At 39.7% G+C, this 19,294-nt stretch overlaps 1 protein-coding gene across 3 annotated transcripts in view; it reads left to right on the forward strand.

The window, feature by feature from the left end:
* Window positions 1-19,294, forward strand: part of PCNX4 (pecanex 4) — an 89,651-nt gene that overhangs the window by 22,660 nt on the left and 47,697 nt on the right. For all 3 annotated transcript variants that reach the window (XM_033952491.1, XM_033952493.1, XM_033952492.1), the window contains 6 exons: window positions 213-956; window positions 2,771-2,947; window positions 3,046-3,554; window positions 4,607-4,713; window positions 4,857-4,979; window positions 9,876-10,239. In XM_033952491.1, the coding sequence (XP_033808382.1) occupies window positions 262-956; window positions 2,771-2,947; window positions 3,046-3,554; window positions 4,607-4,713; window positions 4,857-4,979; window positions 9,876-10,239 (1,975 nt within the window). In that variant the 5' untranslated portion in view covers window positions 213-261. The remainder of the gene's footprint in view (window positions 1-212; window positions 957-2,770; window positions 2,948-3,045; window positions 3,555-4,606; window positions 4,714-4,856; window positions 4,980-9,875; window positions 10,240-19,294) is intronic.

Below are 19,294 nucleotides of genomic sequence, written 5' to 3' on the forward strand. Positions count from 1 at the left end.
ATAGGGCACAGGCTTTTTGGCCATATTGCTATATGTGTAAAGAATTATGTATGACATACCCTTTTGAATCTACTATAGAACATTCATCTTGCAACATTGATTCATGCTTTTGATTGTGACCTTTGTGAAATCTTTGAGCAGAGAAGATAAATTGTAATTTTGTAAATTATGTTTAAGGGAGAATGTGATTTTATGTTTTTTTTCTTTGACAGGTGTAGCTGTCCTATATGAAGGATGAGATTACCCTAGCAATTCCGAGTAATGAGAATGGGTCCAGATGTTCCTTTGCTAAATGATTACAAACAAGAATTTGTTTGGAAGCGTTTCCCTCAGACTGTTTTTGGAGGTCCCAGATTCAAATTGGGATACTGTGCCCCTCCCTATATATACATTAATCAGATAATCCTTTTCCTGACACCATGGGTATTAGGAGGTGTAGGAACTCTTTTGTATCAACTAAAAATTCTGGAGGATTATTACACAGCAGTACTTTCTGGATGTTTAATGCTTCTCGCTGCATTTATTATCCAGTTGATAAGTTTGTATGCAAAATGGAAAACTGTGACTGTAGAGAGACTTCAGCATCAAAATACCCTGACAGATGAAGATGAGTATGAATTTACAAACTGTTTTAGCTCAGAGACCATTAAATTTATAATTCCAGGCAAGAAATTTATTGCCAACATTTTCTTTCATTCTGTTCTTGCTGGGGTGCTTTGTGGGCTCGGAACATGGTACTTATTACCAAACAGAATAACCTCACTTTACAGTAATATTGGTGGAACTATTATTATCTTTGTTTTTGGATGGGTAACTATATGCATTGGTGAATATTCATTAATTATAAATACAGCTACAGAGACTGCTACATTCCAAGCACAAGATACTTATGAAATTACAGCTCTAATGAGACCTCTCTATATTTTTGCACTTATTACAGTGGATCTTGCAAACAGGTATCTTTTTACTTTCATAATGTATTTGAGATTCTTACATATAAGGTTTCTTGATTGGAGGAGAGGAGAGGTGGTGTAACCTTTTAAAATGTTTCCACCCTGACTGCAATGCCAGAACTAGTTACTTTAGAGACAACTCTTGACTGCCATGGTCGCTTTCTAGTCAGAACACATTTTAGGCAATGCCTTTTGATCTTCAGATTATTTTATAACAGCCTATCAGATCTTTTTACAAAAATGCACTACCGAGTAGTGCATGCTAAATGCCCAAGCCGCCTGCTCTATTCTTATGGGCAGCTCAGCATTTGGTGTAAGCTGCTTGGCAGAGCAGCTTTGTAAAAGGACCTGTATATCTTCTAGGTGAATTTCCAGTTTGCGGTACACAGATGTTACAGATCTGTAGATCAGCCTACAGTATCTAGATGTAGTTCATATTTCGTATGATAGTATTTATAAAGCCCCAATAATATATAACTTCTGTTGCAGAAACACAGAAGTCCATACCTGAGCTGTTGAGTCCCATTTCCCACAAACTGCAGAAGGATATTTCTTTAAGAACTTGAGGACTCCTCCCCTTCTACAGTGGAGCACAGCACCCCCCCCCTCAGTTATTCCTTCTTCAAGCAAACTCAGAAGGTGTGTTTGGCTTGGCTCTGCTTTTTCTTTATTATTTTCATTTTTTTTCCCCCGCTGGACTTGTTTTGATTCACCTGGTTTCTGCCTCAGACATTGCCAGTGTCCATCGCAGACCTGTGCTATTTTATATAAGATAAGGAATAGATGTGTGTCAGGTATTGGAGGCCCCCTTTTTCTCTCCCCTCCTGGGGGGTCCCATAACTCCTGCTTGTTACCCTTAGCAGGTTGGATTTGAGTTACTCCTGAGAGTGTTTGTTGTTCTCTGTTTAATTGGTAAATGTTTACTGATCATTGTTCTGTTTTCTAAGTTTCAGAGCAGAGCATGATGTGTTTCTTGCTGGGGAAGTTCCCAAAGCCTCTCCTTCTCTTGGCTTATGTATTAGTGGAGTTCAGTTGCTTTAGTACCAACTGAGGGGGGTGCTGTGCTCCACTGCAGAAGGGGAGGAGTCCTCAAGTTCTTAAAAAGATATTCTTCTGCAGTTCGTGGGAAATGGGAATCAACAGCTCTGGTACAGACTCTCGTGTATCCAAAGAGAACGCAGATTACCGAGGTGAGAACCTAATCTGTCGATAGTATAGCTATAAGTTCTTTAAAGCACTTAAGGTTCTTTTTACTAAGCTGAGATAAAAAGTGGCCTTAGTGTACACTTACATAGGTCTTTTCTGCATGGTGCAGGCTATTTTTTTTTTTTTACTGCTATTGCTTTTTTTAGTGCAGCCATTTTTTTAGATTACTATGTGAGCTCTTGCTACCACCCATTGTGTGGATGGTAAGGGCTCATACGGTATTGCAATATAGGTAGTGCAGGAACACTCATTCTGCCCATGACATGCTCCCTCAAAAACTAGAAAAATTATTTAACATGTGATTATCATGTGCAGCTTTCTGAGTTACCGCAGGACGCCTGAGCATGTCTTGCAATACTCTGGGGTGGTTTTTTTTTTGTTGTTGTGTTGGGAGTGCTTTATTGCCTAAAGTTGCTTGCTAAAAGGATCCCATAATGATTTTTGAGCTGAGAGGGATCAAGCCGTTTTATCAAGGACAAAGTAGTGGTAATGCAATTCCAAGATTCTTATCCATGATTAAATGTACTAATAGGACACCCTCTATTTTGTCTGATAAAAGCACTTAATGCAAATGACCCCATAATTTCTTACTTAAACTTTGTTTTCCACAGGTTTGTCAACACACCAGCTCTAAAATGTACAAATCAGGTTTTGCACATTGTATTTCTTTTTTTGCCATTTTTGTGGGCGGTGGGAATCCTACCTCCAATTGATGCACTTTTCCTATGGGGAATAGAACAAACCTTGGAATTTGGCCTAGGAGGTTCTCCAATGTCAAGCCACATAAGGTGAATGCCATTATGAGTTCTTTGCTTTTAATATATATTTATATTTATAATCTTTCGTGATTACTTATGCATTTGTTTTAAAAATATTTTTCCTACAGGTTGTGTCTAATGTTCCTTGTATCTGCTGGAACAGCTGTGGCATCTTACTTCATTCCCAGCACTGTTGGTGTGGTCCTATTCATGACTGGCTTTGGATTCATACTGAGTCTTAATCTAACAGAGATTGGCCTTGCATTCCAGCATTGCTTCAACAGGCAGTTAGCTGTTATTATGGCCAAGCATAGACCCGGTGGTCTTGGATGGAAGTTTGGATGGAGAGAATCTGTCATATATTTTATCATATTGGTTCTAGCTCTTACTGAAGCTAGCCTGCTGCATTTCTATCTATCAACATTTCTTAAAACCAGCCTTCAGGCTATTGTTAGTTATACTCTTATAATATTGCTAGGACTTACATGGACTTTAAAAGAAATTCAGGGTGCCTATATATTTGGAATCTTTCGAAATCCTTTCTACCCCAAGGATATAAGAACTGTGAATGTATTTATGGAGAAGCATAGACGACTGTTGAAAGTTGGTGTTGCGAGAAGAATTTTGATAACTATAGGTAAGGTGCTCTTCCAAAAAAAATCTGTAAAAGTGTATTTTGCAAAGAAAATCAAAGTCAATGTTTAAAGTATAAGATGTTTTTCAAGATTAATTATATTGGATAACAGAAAACTAGTACTTTTTGAGTTTGTATTATTTTTAAATTATGTACCAAATCTCCAATTTATCTTAAAAATTTTAAAACTAGCTATAATGATTTTTTTATCCCAGGACAAGCAAGCAGCATATTGTCACATGTGGATGACATCATTCACAGAGCCCAGTACGGACAGTTCAAAAGTGCACTGTCACTTTAACTTCCTAGAAATCTTGAGACAGCCTGTACTGTGCATGCATGAGTACCTTCCTGCCTGGCGTTGGTTCGCGGGACCATCAGTTCTTAGTTTTCTGAGAACCTAAGAAAATGTGTTTTTTGGAGCTCATTCCAAAGTGCTTTTTTTTCTTAATTTTTGTGCCTTCCCATTTTACTTTCTTCATATTTAGTTCTTTTGTTTCCTTTGAAAATTTTCAAATTTCTTTCTTCTGGGGCTAGGCTCCTGTGTTCCCTCTCAAGCCGGAGTTCCTGCGGGGTGCATCAATCTTTTTTCAGACTCATTTTCATGCAACCCTCGATAAAAATTGAGTTCTTTGATTTAGCTTCAATGGTGTTCCCGTCCATGTCAAAGCCTTCTACCAGCTTCAAGAGGTGTATTCAGTGCAACAGGACCATTTCAATCACTGACCCACACAGCTGTTTCCAGTGCCTTGGTCCTGAGCACCGAGTTGACTTTCTCTCGCTGTTGAAGCTGCAGAAGCACTCCTTGAAGGTTCAATGTTTACATCAGAAGTTATTCGGGTCTGTTCAGACTTCTGCGATGTCAACTGCATCAGATATTGATAAAACTGCATCAACATCGACACCAGTGTTCACCCTCGCCGGGCGGGAAGGCAATCGCATATGGGCGGTACGGACCGTCTCAAGAATATCTGTCTGCTCTCCCTGGATAACACTTGTTACAGGTAATTATGCTATTTCATTTTATTTGTTTACCAAATATATTTTTATTGCAGTGTGTCCATTGGCTATGGTAGCATATCTTTCATTAGACAGTTCATTGAATTCATCAAATCTCCACTCTCTATCAATGTGCATTGGATTCACAAGAGCATTTAGAATGGTAATGTATACTATATATTTATTCTGTTTTCTTTGGTGGTGGTAGGGGTTGAATATGGATAGAAACCTAAATTTAACGTCTTCTTTTGACATGACATATTTTGGAGGTTGACTCTTGGCTACTCTGATCATTTTGTTTTTCAGATCTGGCAAAATACAGAAAATGCTCTAATAGATATGGGTGTTGTATCAATAGTGCAGCTGTTGGTATTGGATACAAAGTTGTGGTGGAACATAAGCCTCAATACAGGAATCCGTCTTTTACTGGTAAACAATTCTTGGTCATTTTTACAATATCTGATAAGAATGTAGACTTATTGCAACATGGTCACATCAGGTTTAATGCTTAGTAATTAATTCAATAAATGTTTTAATCAACTGCTTTCCTGGGGATGTCTTTTTCCCCTTTGGAGTCCCTTGTTTCATCTTACCCCATAATTACTTATTCTAGTGCAATAGGCACCATCATTCTGGAACACTTAGGTTGTGTATCTCTGGTCATGAGATCCTTTGTAGAGAGACTCATTTGCATTTTTTCTGCTCCGCTTCCTATTCCTCTGGGCTGTCCTGTAATATCTTAGATTTACTCTCTACACGCAAGATAGTAGGAGCCATTCTGTTTTGCTCGTATTGATTTTAAATTTAATTTTGGGGTTTTTCTTCTAGCCATAAGGCTTTTTGTTGCTGCAGAGGGGCTACCACTAAAATCCTGTTCCCTGAATTTTTTGATCCCTTATTTAGCTCCCACAGGCTGCTTTTAACACTAAAATTGCTGCCATGGTGGCCAATTGGATATCCCAATTTTAAAATAAAAACTTCTATCTGCCTCAAAACACCTCGAGTTGGACCAAAATCGGTCTAGATCAGTGGTCTCAAGCACACTGCCCCCCAGAGACTATTTTGCGGCCCGAGATCTGTCCTCTCCACTTTACAAGTTTTCTGATTGTGGAGAGGACAATTGCGTACAGACCGCGACTGCGGCTCGCCTAAAGCAGGGGTCCCCAATCTGCTTCCCTTCCCGTCTCACTGCCCTCCCCAAGCCACCGCAATCGGGGAACAGGCCAGTGCTGAGATTTTAGCTCTCCCTGCTTATCTTCCCCAGCTCGGAACGACCAATTCTCGCCACCTGATGTCAATTCTAATGTCGGGGAGGAAGTTCTGGGCCAACCAATCGCTGCTTGGCTGGCCTGGAACTTCCTCTCTGACGTTAGAATTGACGTTGGGTGGTGAGAATTGGTCGGCCCCGCGCTGGGGAAGATAAGCAGGGAGAGCTAAGACCTCAGCGTTGGCCTGTTCCCCGATTGCAGCAGTGGCGGCCTGTTCCCCAATGGTGGTGACTTGGAGGAGGGCAGGGAGAAATAAAGAAAGAAAGGGGGGGGACAGGGAGACAGAAAGAAAGAAGGGAGACGGGACACAGACAGAAAAGGGCATGGAGAGAGAAAGCCAGAAAGAAAGGACGGGCATGGAGAAAGAAAAAAAGAAAGAAAGGGGGCATGGAGAGAGAGAGAGAGAAAGAAAGAAGGGGGCAGGGTGAAAGAAATAAAAAGTTGGGGGAGGGAAGGTGACAGATGCCAGACCAGGGGAAAGGAAGGAAGGAAGGAGGGAGGGAGAGAAAGGAAAGAAAGAGATGTCAGACCATGGAAATAGGTACGGAAGAAGAGAGAGATAGAAGGGAAGGTAAAACATGGAAATGTAGATTTTGAAAAGAAAGCAGAAAAATTGAATATTAAGTTAATGCCAAAGATGGATGCAAGGCAGAAAGTGAAGATGGAGAGAAAAACAGTCAAAGGACAAGAAGGCCTTGGAAAAAGTTAAAAGCACAGAAAAATAAAGTCACCAGCCAACAAAGGTAGGGAAAATGATTTTATTTTCAATATGGTGATTGAAATGTGTCAGTTTTGAGAAAGGAAAGAAATTAAACTTTAAATGTGAGGGCTGCAGAAAAAATAGGGTACTTGGAGGGCCGCAGAAAAAATAGTTAATGACAATTTTGCATAAGGTAAAACTCTTTATAGTTTATAAATCTTTCCTTTAACTGTTAAAGGAAAGATTTATAAACTATAAAGAGTTTTACCTCATGCAAAGTTGTCATTTCTTTAATAAGACATTAACTATTTTTTCTGCGGCCCTCCAAGTACCTACAAATCCAAAATGCGGCCCCACTAAAGGTTTGAGTTTGAGATCACTGGTCTAGATGGATTCCTCAGGCTAGGACACTAATGATTCATGCCATACTTGCAATGGATAGCCGGCTGAGGACCATTTTGTGTTCCATGTGTCATGCAGCACATGAGGGGGATGGGGGGTGGGAGCCACCGACAGCCTCCTTTAGTCCCTCTGGAGATATGAAGTCTCTTTTGGATTGAGTTCCAGGTCATAAATCCTGGCTAGAGCTGGGAACTGGTGAAAGGGCGTCCTAGGTGAAGTGCAGACGCAAGTCTACCGTGAAACCCCAGAGTGGTTCGCAGGAGCACCTGCCAGAGCCTTCTGGGTGTCCTGGTCCAGCTTTTGCTCCAGAATTTATAAGCATGTTGTATGAAGTTTACCTAAATTACAGTAGTCTCAGTGACCTCTCGGGTCATGACAGTGGTAGCACCAGGTGTTAGTCCCTCTAAGGACACATTTTCCCCATGGCAGAGCTATGTGCAAGACGTGAGAGTACAGTCAGAAGAGGACTGGGATGAAGTGATTTCGGTATCCATGCCTTTACTGTCCCAGTCAGGGACTTCAGTATTTGGAGACTTGGAATTGTGTCTTGGAGAGTCAGGTTCCAGCCAGGTGGCAGCCCTGGATCTCGGAGAGGAACTGACTGTGTGCAAGCTGTTCAAGCCATCAGCGCTTTTGGAGATTATTACTGAGTTTCTCCAAGAATTAGAGACTTCTCAGACCTCTACTCCCAGTGCTTGCTTATGAGCAGCACCAGGGCTCAGATCACATGCTTTCCCTCCCATTTGGACATTACTACGATGCTCACAGATCATTGGGAGGTCCCGGAAGGGCCCCTTCGGGTGGCTTAGGTCATGACAAAACTTCACCGGTGGATGCTGAATTTCACCAGCTGTTCAGTCTACCAAAGGTGGATTCCCTGGTGACACAGGTTACAAAGTGTACCTCACTCCCCAGTGAAGGGGGAGTGGTGTTGAGGGATACACAGGACCGCAGGCTGGATTTTGGCTTTAAGAGGCAATTTGAGGCAGAAGCAGCAGTAACATATGTTGCACGGGCTTACCAGTCAAAGTTATGTTGTGCTCCGGGAACAGATGCCAACGCATATCTCCATTTTCTTATGTCAGGAATGGATTATGTGCAGTCTATTCAGGGTCTTGAGCAATGTTTCTGCATATGCTGTTTCTGCCTGTAGAGTCTTCTGAATCAGACAGTGGGTGGGAGATTCATCCTCGAAAGCTATGCTGAGCAAATTGCCATTTAAGGGTCAATTGCTTTTTTTTTAAAGGGCTGTGCGATCGTATGGCTAGTGTGCAAGATCGAAAACCAAAGGCTTTACCTGTCAGAAGACCAAGGGCCCCTAGTGGGTCAGATCGAGCTAATTTTTGTGGCTTTCAGCACTTTTGCCAGTACTTGGGAGGAACTTCAAACCAGAGATCTTTCAAGGCTCATATTTGGGGGTGCTAAGCATCCCCAATCCTTTGGATTCTGCCAGACAGCAGCCTCCAAGAAACAGTTCTGATGCAAGATCAGAAGCTGTACCTCCAAGGATAGGAGGGAGTTCACCAACTGGGAGGTGTAGGCGAAGATTATATTAGACCGCTGGGTATTGGAAATTATTCAGGAGGGGTACAAACTCAAGTTCTTTCGTTACCTTCCAGATCTCTTTCTGGATTCTCCAGAGAAGGCGGCCCAAGTCCGAGCCACAGTACAGATGCTATTAGATCTAGCAGGCATAGAAGTCCTGGATGAAGAATCAGGCTCAGGCAGATACACCTTATATTTTATCGTATCCAAATGACACTCAAAAGACTGGAGGCCGATCCTAGATCTGAAGTCGGTAAATGTAGCTCTCACGATAGTGCATTTCTGCATGGAAACAGTAAGGTCAGTTGTTGCTTCTGTGGTGCCAGGTGAATTTCTTGCCTTGCTGGACTTGGCAGAGGCCTATTTGCATATCCCCATTTTCCTGGATCACAGGAGGTTCTGTGAGTTCCTATGAGCGTTGGGAGCAGCACAAGGCATTCAGCGTGGCTCCCGGCACTAAAACTGCTAGCGCAGTTTAATAAAAGGAGGCCTGTCAATTACTCACCTTGTTTAGACAGTTCAGCCCTAGTTATGCTTCAATCAGCATCCATCCAAAATTTCGAAAGTAACATCATATTCCATCTCAATAGATCCATTGTGCTTTCCATCTTTTTTTCCCTAAGCAGAATTCCTGCAGCATGGAGGCAGTTCTCCCTACAATGGACTGCAAGCTAGCTTTGTCTTACTTTATGTATATTGAATAGCATAGTACAAAAATGTTTCAAAGCTCTATGAAATTTGTCTTGAATAAACCCAATATACAGTCAAGCCTCTATCAGCTTTGATAGGAACAGATTGCAATAGCTGACATTTGCACAGATTTTTCTGAATTTCTAGAGTGATCTGTGTGATTGCATGATTCTACTTATAGAGAAACCCATTACATGTAAACAAATTTGGTGATTCCCTCACCTTCAGAGAAACCAATCATATACATGCTCTCTCTTCTGAATCTGAGCTATTTGTTTAATGCCAAGGATAGGGCATGCCACACAGCTATGGGAAATACAGCACATATTCAGAAGAGATGTCTCTGAGAAGAAAGCTCTGGAAATGTGTTTTCATGTTTTGTTATGGTTGATGACAAGACATCACTTATTAATGATGGTCCTTTTTTCCCCCTATGTAGGCAACTATGCTTTCCTGCCATAAAAATGAATATGATTATATAATAAGATTTATTTGGAAAATATTATTTAGTGTTTGTATGTAATGTCCAATGTCCTCAGACTTCAAGAATGAAACATTAGAAAGAGGATTTTTTAATACTAACAAAAAGCTTTATTTAAAATTTTTTTGCTGTATTGCCAGTCTTAGTAATGACCAAATCAAGGTGATTTACAGTTAAAGTACAAAACTTACTGAATGATGTAAAACTAAATCGCATGTTTTTGGTATTAATCTCTACAGGTTGCTATAATGCGGGATAGACTGTGTCAGTTTATCTTGAAACTACAGTTTGCAGTAACTGTTCTTGTGACATCTTGGACAGAGAAGAAACAACGCAGGAACTCTACCTCCAGCCTAATTACACTCAATGTTGTTTTCTTCCCCTTTGTGCTGACTGTTATCATCTTTTCTGCAATACTGTCTTCTCCTTTACTTGCACTCTTCACTCTTCCGGTGTTTCTGGTAGGGTTTCCCCGACCAAGCCGTAGCTGGCCTGGAGCAGTTGGTGCGACAGCCTGCGTTTGTCCAGATACAGTTTACTACCGGCAAATGGCACCATGTCTAGCTGCTGCATTGCAATCTGCATTTGCAACAGGAAGCCTAGGTATGTACGACTCAGCAGCTATTCAGAAAGCTACAAATGAAAAAGTTCCCTAATGCATTACAATCTTATGCACATGATATTTGAAGATTAAATAATCATTTTTAATAAATGTATCAGCTTATCACCTGTCATAAAACCTGTATTGGAGGCACTTGCTGAGAGACACCAGATTTCTGTTTCAATTAATGAGATTGTTTCTACAACCACCAAATGGGGTTGTAGAAAAAAAAAAAGTTACTAATGGTAGTTTAAACCTTTGGAATATGCATCTTTGTAACTCAGGTCCCAGTTACCTACTAGTTACTGTTGGAGAAATTAGATATTCAGGAAGAATGAATGAATGCTGACTTGGCTCATACCATTGCAACTGTGAATTAGCAGTGCACTGAGATTCAGCACAAAGTGTTCTAATGCGTTAAAGAGAGAGAACCTTTAAGGCAGTAAACTAAATGGATGTAAATGACATGCTATTAAAAAAGGGGGAAAAGGTGTGCTGTCAGAAAAATCTGTGCAACACCATTTCAGTAATGTAGCAGAGGTATGATGAATGAGATGTCATACTTCTGTCGGTGCACATGTGAGGATTTGTTCACACACTGACAGGAAAGGAGACAAACATAGTTTAAAAAAATTATTGGTAGTCCAGGTAGGCTCCTAGACTATCAAACTCCTTCCCTGAGCCTTTCCACTAACTATCTTGAGATCATTTGGAGGCTTGACGCCTAGAGTCATCCTGATGGATCACTAAGGTTCAAGTACTTCCATTTTGGAAGATGGTTTATGTTTATTGAGAGTTTCTATACCACTACTAATGACTGGGGAATCAATTCAGAGAGGTTTACTTGGGCTTCTGCAAAGGTGTTATGCTACATGAGCTACTGTAGAGATGTTACCATACAGAGTTATAAAGAGCTTCTGTGAGGTGTTACAATACATGGGCTCTATACTGAAATATATGGAGCTCTGTGGTGGTTACAATAGAGTTATTAATATTGGCATGATTATTCTATAATTATCCTACTTATGTTACTGCCACATTGATCATCCTACTTAAATGCACATATTTATATCAAATCAATTGTCCTACGTATATACACATATAAACTAAGGGGTCCTTTTACTAAGGCACGCTAGCCGTTTTAGCGCGTGCTAAATGCTAACGCATCCATTATATTCTATGTACGCGTTAGTGTTTAGCGCGCGCTAAAACGGCTAGCGCACCTTACTAAAAGAAGGGGTAAGTTTACTATTGCAGCTAAATACACTATATTTAAACACCTCCTAAGGAGGTTGGCCATTTTAACTAGCTATAGTCTATTTACACACATCCCTGAAAGTTCTAGTTTCCTCTCTGTCAACTTCATAGTTTCAGTTGAAGTAGTATGAGAAAAGGATAATCATGAAGGTGGCATGAAGCGAGGTGAAGGTTGCTTTTGCTTCCTGATACAAGGTTGATTGAGGGATTGGCAGGAGACCTATTACACGCCCCCCCACAAAAAAAACCCCAAATCCCTGCATCTTTCCTCCAGCCCTGATCTTCTGTAAAGATTCAGCACTATAAAGGGAGTGCACCCTAACTATCCTTTGGTGTTGTGGTTTTACTTCTGATTATTCCATACTAAAATTCTTCTAGATTGGGGGTGAGATTAATAAGGGAAATTGGGAGTAAACTGCTGGACCATAAAATAGCACAAGTTATTAAATTAGCTTATGTTCTTTAATGGAGACTAGAAAATAAAGTTTTAGATAGCGATATCAGCTCGAGAAAGACAATTGCCATTACATATATGTGCATCCTCCTGGGGACATCCTCATTCCTTTTAAAATTGTGTTTCAAGTTTCAAGTGTATTTAAAATTTCTTATACCGCCTTACCATACCTTCAAGGCGGTGTACAAAAAATACTAAAATGATGTATCACAATAAGTTAACAAAACAATTAAATACAAAACTGGGAGATAGATAATTTTTAGTAACATGGAGAAACTGGAATAAAGGGAAGGAGGGTTGGAACCAGTGTTCCCTCTAAGCGGGCGGGTGTTGTGAGCAAACTTTTTTCACTGTGAGCTAAAAATATCGGGCGCCAGCAAGTTATGAGCCAAATAAATATGTTGCTTTCTACCACAGAACTTCCTTACGTTTGTATGGAATCTATCCCCTTTCAACTTTAGAGAGTGCCCTCTCGTTCTCCCTGCCTTAGCTACTAAGTCTATTCCCTTCAGTACCTTGAATATTTCTATCATGTCCCCTCTCAATCTCCTCTGCTCAAGGGAGAAGAGGCCCAGTTTCTCTAATCTTTCACTGTACGGCAACTCCTCCAGCCCCTTAACCATTTTAGTTGCTCTTCTCTGGATCCTTTCGAGTAGTACCGTGTCCTTCTTAAAGTACCAGTGCTGGACGCAGTACTCCAGGTGAGGGCGTACCATGGCCCGGTACAGCAGCATGATAACCTTCTCTGTCTCTTCAGTCCAGCATCTGCCCCTTCCATTCACTGTCTGTCTTTCCCTGCCATCTCTCCTCCTGCCCCCCCCCCCACCCCCCAATTTGGTCTAGCATCCATCATCTTCCTTCTGTTCCCCTCATGGTCTGGCATCTCTATCCTTCCCTCCCCCCTGTGGTTTTTAGCATATCTCTCTTCTCATTTCCTCCACTCAGATCTGATCATTCTCTGCTCTCTCTTCCCTTTTCTTCTCTGGTCTTCCTTCTCTATTTTCTGCCTCCATCTAAATTAAATTCTTTCTTACTATTTAGTCCCGTTTCCCTCTTTTCACTGTGTCTACACACAGCTTGTCACCCCTTTCCCTCACCCCTCCATTATCTTACTATTTTCTTCCCCCTTTATTTATCTCCTCCTTCCATCCAGTATGTGTTCTTTCCCCACTTCCATTCAGCATCTGCTCTCCCTTCTCAACTGACATCCATCTGCCTTCTGCTCTCTCTCCCTTCTTCTCACTTCCATCATCTGTCCCCTTCTCTCTCTCTCTCATCTCCTCCATTCCATCATCTGCCCCTTCTCTCTCTCTCTCTCTCTCTCTCCCCCCCCCCAACTTCCATCATCTGCCCCCCTTCCCCTCACCTTTGTGGGTCACTTTCTTTCCCCTGAGGGTGGCTCATGTCACAGGGGAAGCTTTGGCCGAGCAGAACCGCTTGATTGACAGTGGAACTTACTTGATTGATGTCGATGCTGGGGCCCGTTGCCGTTTGAAGGAAAAAAAAAAAGGTGGAAAAAAGGAACCTGTAAAGGCGAGAGGAAGGGAAACCTCCAGGACAGCTGCTTTTTGCCCTCCTTCAGCGGCCCAAGAGTTCAGACCAGCAGCGGCAGCTCTGTATGCTTTTAACTTCGGCACAGAGCTGCCCCTAATCAATAGTTTAGCGCGGTTTCATGAGGCAGCCTCGGGGCCTTTGATAGCCGGCCCGCTTCGATGATGCGATGTGGGCCGGCCTAGCAAAGGCCCCGAGGCTGCCTTATGAAACCGCGCTAAACTATTGATTAGGGGCAGCTCTGTGCCGAAGTTAAAAGCATACACAGCTGCCGCTGCTGGTCTGGAGGTGCGGAGACAAGGCAGGAGGCAAACGCGGTGGAAGGCAGGAGTCCCGGCGAAGGCAGGAGTCCCGGCACAGCGACTGCAACAGGAAGTTGCAAGTCAGCTGACGCCGGCCTTTCGTTGCGGCGGGGACCGAATCCTTCGCGGACCGGCAAGATTTTGTTTGCGGACCGGCGGTTGAAGAACTGTGCTCTACACTGTGTGCGCTGTGACGAGAAACTTGTGCGCTGCGAGGTAATATTTTGAGCGCCAGCGCACCCCAGCGCAGCTTAGCGGGAACACTGGTTTGGAACTACAATTGATAGAGAGAAAAAGAACATTTATGGGAAGAACAAAAGGAAGGGAAACTAAAGGTAAAAAACCTTTCCAGAAACTGGATCATCCTTAAAAGGGCAGTTTATGTGTCAAATGCATCGAGAAATAAGAATGTCTTTAACTTTGTTTTAAAATTGGCAAGTCTAGTTTCGCGTAAGTGGTTTGGAATACTGTTCCAAAGCGAAGGGGCGCTAACGGAGAAAATTGTAGTCCTCATTGTATTGATATACGTCAACGAGGGAATAGTTAAAAGGTTATGGACTGCAGATCTTAAAGAACTAGTTTGGTTGTATGGAATAAGTAAATTGTTAATAAATTCAGGTTGGTTATTTGCTCTGGTTTTAAAAGTGAGTAATAGTATTTTATAAGTGATCCTATGTTCTTTAGGAAGCCAGTGAGCTTTCTGTAAAAGGGGAGTGATGTGATCATATTTTTTTGCGTTAAATATGATTTTTACTGCGGTATTTTGTATTATTTGAAGTCTTCTTATTTCCTTTTTTGTAATGCCTTTGAGGAGAGCGTTACAGTAATCTATACATGATATTACAAGTGAGTGAATTAGGATGTTCAAAGAAGAGGGTTCTAACAATTTTGCTAGAGCTTTAATCATACGTAATCAGTGAAAACAACGTTGAACGATAGAGCTAATATGTAAGTGATAAGAGAGTTTGCTATTGAAAGTCACTCCCAACAATTTTAGAGAAGAAATCACTTTCATAGGAAAATTTTTAAGTGTTAGTGAAGATTGAAGAGAAAGGCCTTCTTTAACCGGAAAGAGCATTAGTTTTGACTTGTACGTCAAGCCAGGCGTTGATCTTTTCTAATTTTTGGTTGATGAGAGTAATTTCGTTGGAGTTATTTAAGTCTATTGTATGAACTAATTGGACATCATCCACATAAGCGAATGTTGTGAAACCAATCGATTGGTCTAAGGTGCTAGAAAGATATTGAATAGCAGGGGAATCGAGCCTTGTGGAATACCACATGCAGTTGGGGGTCAGAAATTGACGAGTTAAAGATGACCTTGGAACTCCTATCAGAAAAGAAGGAGGAGAACCAGTTGAGAACTTGATCTGAGATACCGATGTCATGTAAACGTGCAAGTAGTAGTTTATGATCTATGGTATCGAAAGCTGATGAGAGATCCAATGAAATAAATATTATCGACTGATGGTGATCAAGATGACAGAGGATTTTGGTGGTCAGTCCAATAAGTGAAAGTTCAGCGGAGTGCTGTTGACGGAATCCAGTCTGATTAGGGTGTAACACCTTAGTTTGTTCAATGAAGTCTGAGATTTATCTGAAAACAATTTTTTCAGTGAGTTTTGCTAAAAATGAAATATTTGCAATGGGATTCTAGAACTTGGACACGCAAGCAAATGGTCGGGTAATAGCTGAGCTCCAGACCAGACAAGCTAATACTTCATACATACAACTCCAAAAATTTAATTTTTACTGGAAAAAACGATAGATAAGAAGAAAATGGCATCGGGCAAACAAAATAAAACCGATATAGGAGCCGGAGGAGCAGGAACAAGCAGTAACAAAAGATCAAAGCCAGAGCCAGGGACACCATCAAGAGTACCATTGCCTTCAGAAGATCAAGATATGATGGCAGAAATAAAACAAATAAAGGACATAGTACTGGAAATCAAAAAACAACTACAAAAGGCAATTGATGATGTTGCCATATTAACAAAAAGAGTTGATCTAATAGACAACAAAATGACACACTTGGAGGAAAGATCGGAAGACGTACATGCTGAGGTTATACAAAACAAACAAGCATGGAAAGAAATGGAAATATTAAAGAAAGATCTGGAAGACTGTGTAAATAGAGAAAAAAGAAATAATTTAAGAATTATTGGGATGCCGGAAGGAGTGGAAAAAAATGATCCCATAAATTTCTTACAACAATTCCTCCCAAAGATACTGCCTATAAAATCCAAGATGCCTCTTGAAATAGAGAGAGCACACAGAATACCGGGACAAAAAACAACCACACAAAAAGGACCAAGAACTTTTATTTTTAAATTACTAAGATATCAACATGTAGTTGAAATATGCCAGCTAGCTAAAGAAAACAAAAATCTAAGATGTCAAGATGCACGGATACATATTGTACCAGACTTTGCTAGAGAAACTGCCCAGAAAAGAAAACAACTTCTTGATTTAAGACCCCAACTACGAACACTAGGGGCAAGATATGGACTTCTCTACCCAGCAATAATGAAGGTAACATTAGGAAATAAAACACAAAATTTTACAGATCCTAAAAAATTAGCAGAATACCTTGACACATACGAACAACCAATGACTTCTTAAAAGAAAATTGGAATTATTTTAAAATATTTCAATGAGACTAAAAAGATATCAAAAACTTTTCACTTTGATTTATTCCATTATAAATTATAAATTAATTTCACTACAAAAAATTTATACTTTAAAAATACACCGTTTAGAATGCTGGAACTTTCAAATTACTTTAAAAAACAACACAGAATACAAACAAGAGCATGGAACAAGCTCAAAAAGAATGCAAACACGTCAATAGCCAAATGACGTGGGGGGGAAAAAAAAAAATTGACTTACCTAGAGAATTCTAAGTATATGCAGACCAGAAGAATGAAATGGGACAGCCTTTTGAAAGATGTTTGGTATCATCACTTCGTGCTCTCAGGGAGAAGTGAAAAAGAAAGAAAGGAAAGAGAAAACACTGAAAGTGCTGCAGTCGCTGAGTAAAAGGAAAAGAAACTGCGCATAAGCAGGAAGTCTCCTCTTGCTGAGAAGCGCACCGGAAATGAAGAAGAAAGACTGATTCTACGTACTGCGTCTACGGAAAGACAAAAGGAAACTAAAAAAAAAAAAAACCTCAAAGGAAGTTTAAAATAACACGTGGAAGGAAAAATACAGATAAGAAATAACTCTTATAAAAAAGAAAACGCACCACTTCACTTGATTCACGATAAAAAATCGAAAAAACTGACAACAGAGAACTGACCATAAACTGAGCTGTTCTTGCTCACTCAAAGCACCAGGAATGAGAAATGTGGACCAGGATAAAGCTAGGACAACAACTACTGAGAAGAGGACCGGTTTCTGCCTTGCTTTCCAGACCAGTACCTCTCCGGTGCTTGCAGATGCAGATTGGAGACAGAGCAGAACTCAGCAAAGTCTTTACACAGAGTGATATTGAAACTTTTTCTAAGTTAACAGGGGACAGCAACCCCTTGCATCCAGATAAAGAATATGCAAAAACCAAAGTATTTAAAAAGACGATTATTCATGATGTCTTAATCAACGGGCTTATATCAGCAGTGTTGGGTACTAAAATGCCTGGAAAGAGGTGTATATTAGTGTCTCAGGAAATCCAGTTCTTAACCCCTTTGTATACAGGAGAGGAAATGTAGGTTGCAGCAGAGGTAAAAACTCTGAAGAGGTCCATGGCTCATATCTCAGTCTCATGCACTATGAGAAGAATAGGAAGATGGTTGTGCAGGGTTTGGTTAAAGTAGTCCTGCCAAAATACAAGGGCTCCTGAGAACTGAGCATGGTACAAGTATCTGTCTAAAATGGACCTCAAGTGATGTAAATAAGTTCAGCTTTTTAGAATTCTGATATAATAAATGCTTAGTTCTACAACTAATAGGTGGATGAAAAAATAAAAACCTAGCAATACACCAAAAAAAAAAAAAAGCTAAGCTCAGAGCAAAATATGATACAAGTTATATATTTAAAAAGAGGGTAGACATCACTACAAATTAAGATAAAAGGACGAAGGTCATCTTTAAAATTATGGAGAGATGGCAGCCCTCATAGTCATGACTCTCTTATATTTATTTTTGGCTCACTTTAAAAATGCTGCATTGGAGATAAAACATAAATGAGCAAATTATTGTTATCTTATAAAAAGACCTGATATTTAAATTTTTTGTATTACTATGAAAGTAATCATTACTGCTTACTGCTGATCAATTGGTTAGAAATCGATACATTGAAAGGCTATTTATTTTCAAGATATTACAACAAGATATTGATAAAGTCCACCTCCACCTATAATATATACAATTGTAAAAAAAAAAAAAAACCTATTTAGAATCTGATGGAGGTTACTTTGATAAATATAAATGTTGTGATCTCTTCTATGATAGAAATGCAATGTGTGACACCCCAAGAAATTCAGCCCAAAAGGTTGCTATAATTTAAATAATATAGTAATATACAACCATATTTAGACCTTCAAGAAAAGACATTCATATATGAGAGATTGTAATGTTGTCTCTAGGTGAAAATATTGCTTTGTAGATATAACATAGTAAAATTAAGATAATATTTCTTTATGGGGAAAAAAAAAAAAAAAAAAAATAGAGAACTATATATTAAAAAAAAAAAAGAAATTGGAAATCAAATATACTCATTAGATAAGATAGATAAAAGTAAAGGGAGGTTGTCAAATATAGGCAATTCCTTATATACTAAAGAAATAAAAGAATATATAGAATTTTGAAAGTAAATATAAAAGAAAACAAAGATATAAAATTATAAACTAATTCAGTAAATGAAATGATAAGATATGTTATTAATATGGAGTAATAATTATAAAATTATAATATTTTAGCTTATAATGGAGTAATGTCAGACCTGATCTATTTTGCGTTTCCAAGTGATCGTATATATATGGGGTGGGAAGGGAGGGAAAGGGAGGGTATTAAATTTTAAGGGTACGGGCAAAATAGGAAATTCTTCAAACTATCTTATATATATGGGAAAATAAAGTTTATTAAAAACACTGAAGATGGGATTGTTATATTACAAATTACAATAATATATAATGGATCTTAAGATAATCTCTTTAAATGTTAATGGTCTCATTCAACCGATTAAAAGAAAAAAGGCATTATTATTTTTAAAAAGACAAAACGCTGATATATGCTGCATACAAGAGACCCATTTGTCAAATAATGAATCCATAAAGCTAAAAGGTAATTGGGTCAAACAATGTTTCTTTTCTGCAGCAATAGGAAAAAAAGCTGGTGTTGCTATATTAATAAATAAAAAATGTACTGCTTCATTTAAATTTAAGGCAGCTGATCCTCTTGGAAGATGGATATATGTAGAAATGGACATGGGAAATACCACCATGACGCTCTTTCGCCCCTAATTCGAATCAAAATGAATTTTTTAAAACTCTACAAC

This window comes from Geotrypetes seraphini, chromosome 7, assembly GCF_902459505.1.
Source record: "Geotrypetes seraphini chromosome 7, aGeoSer1.1, whole genome shotgun sequence".
Taxonomy (NCBI): Eukaryota; Metazoa; Chordata; class Amphibia; order Gymnophiona; family Dermophiidae; genus Geotrypetes; species Geotrypetes seraphini.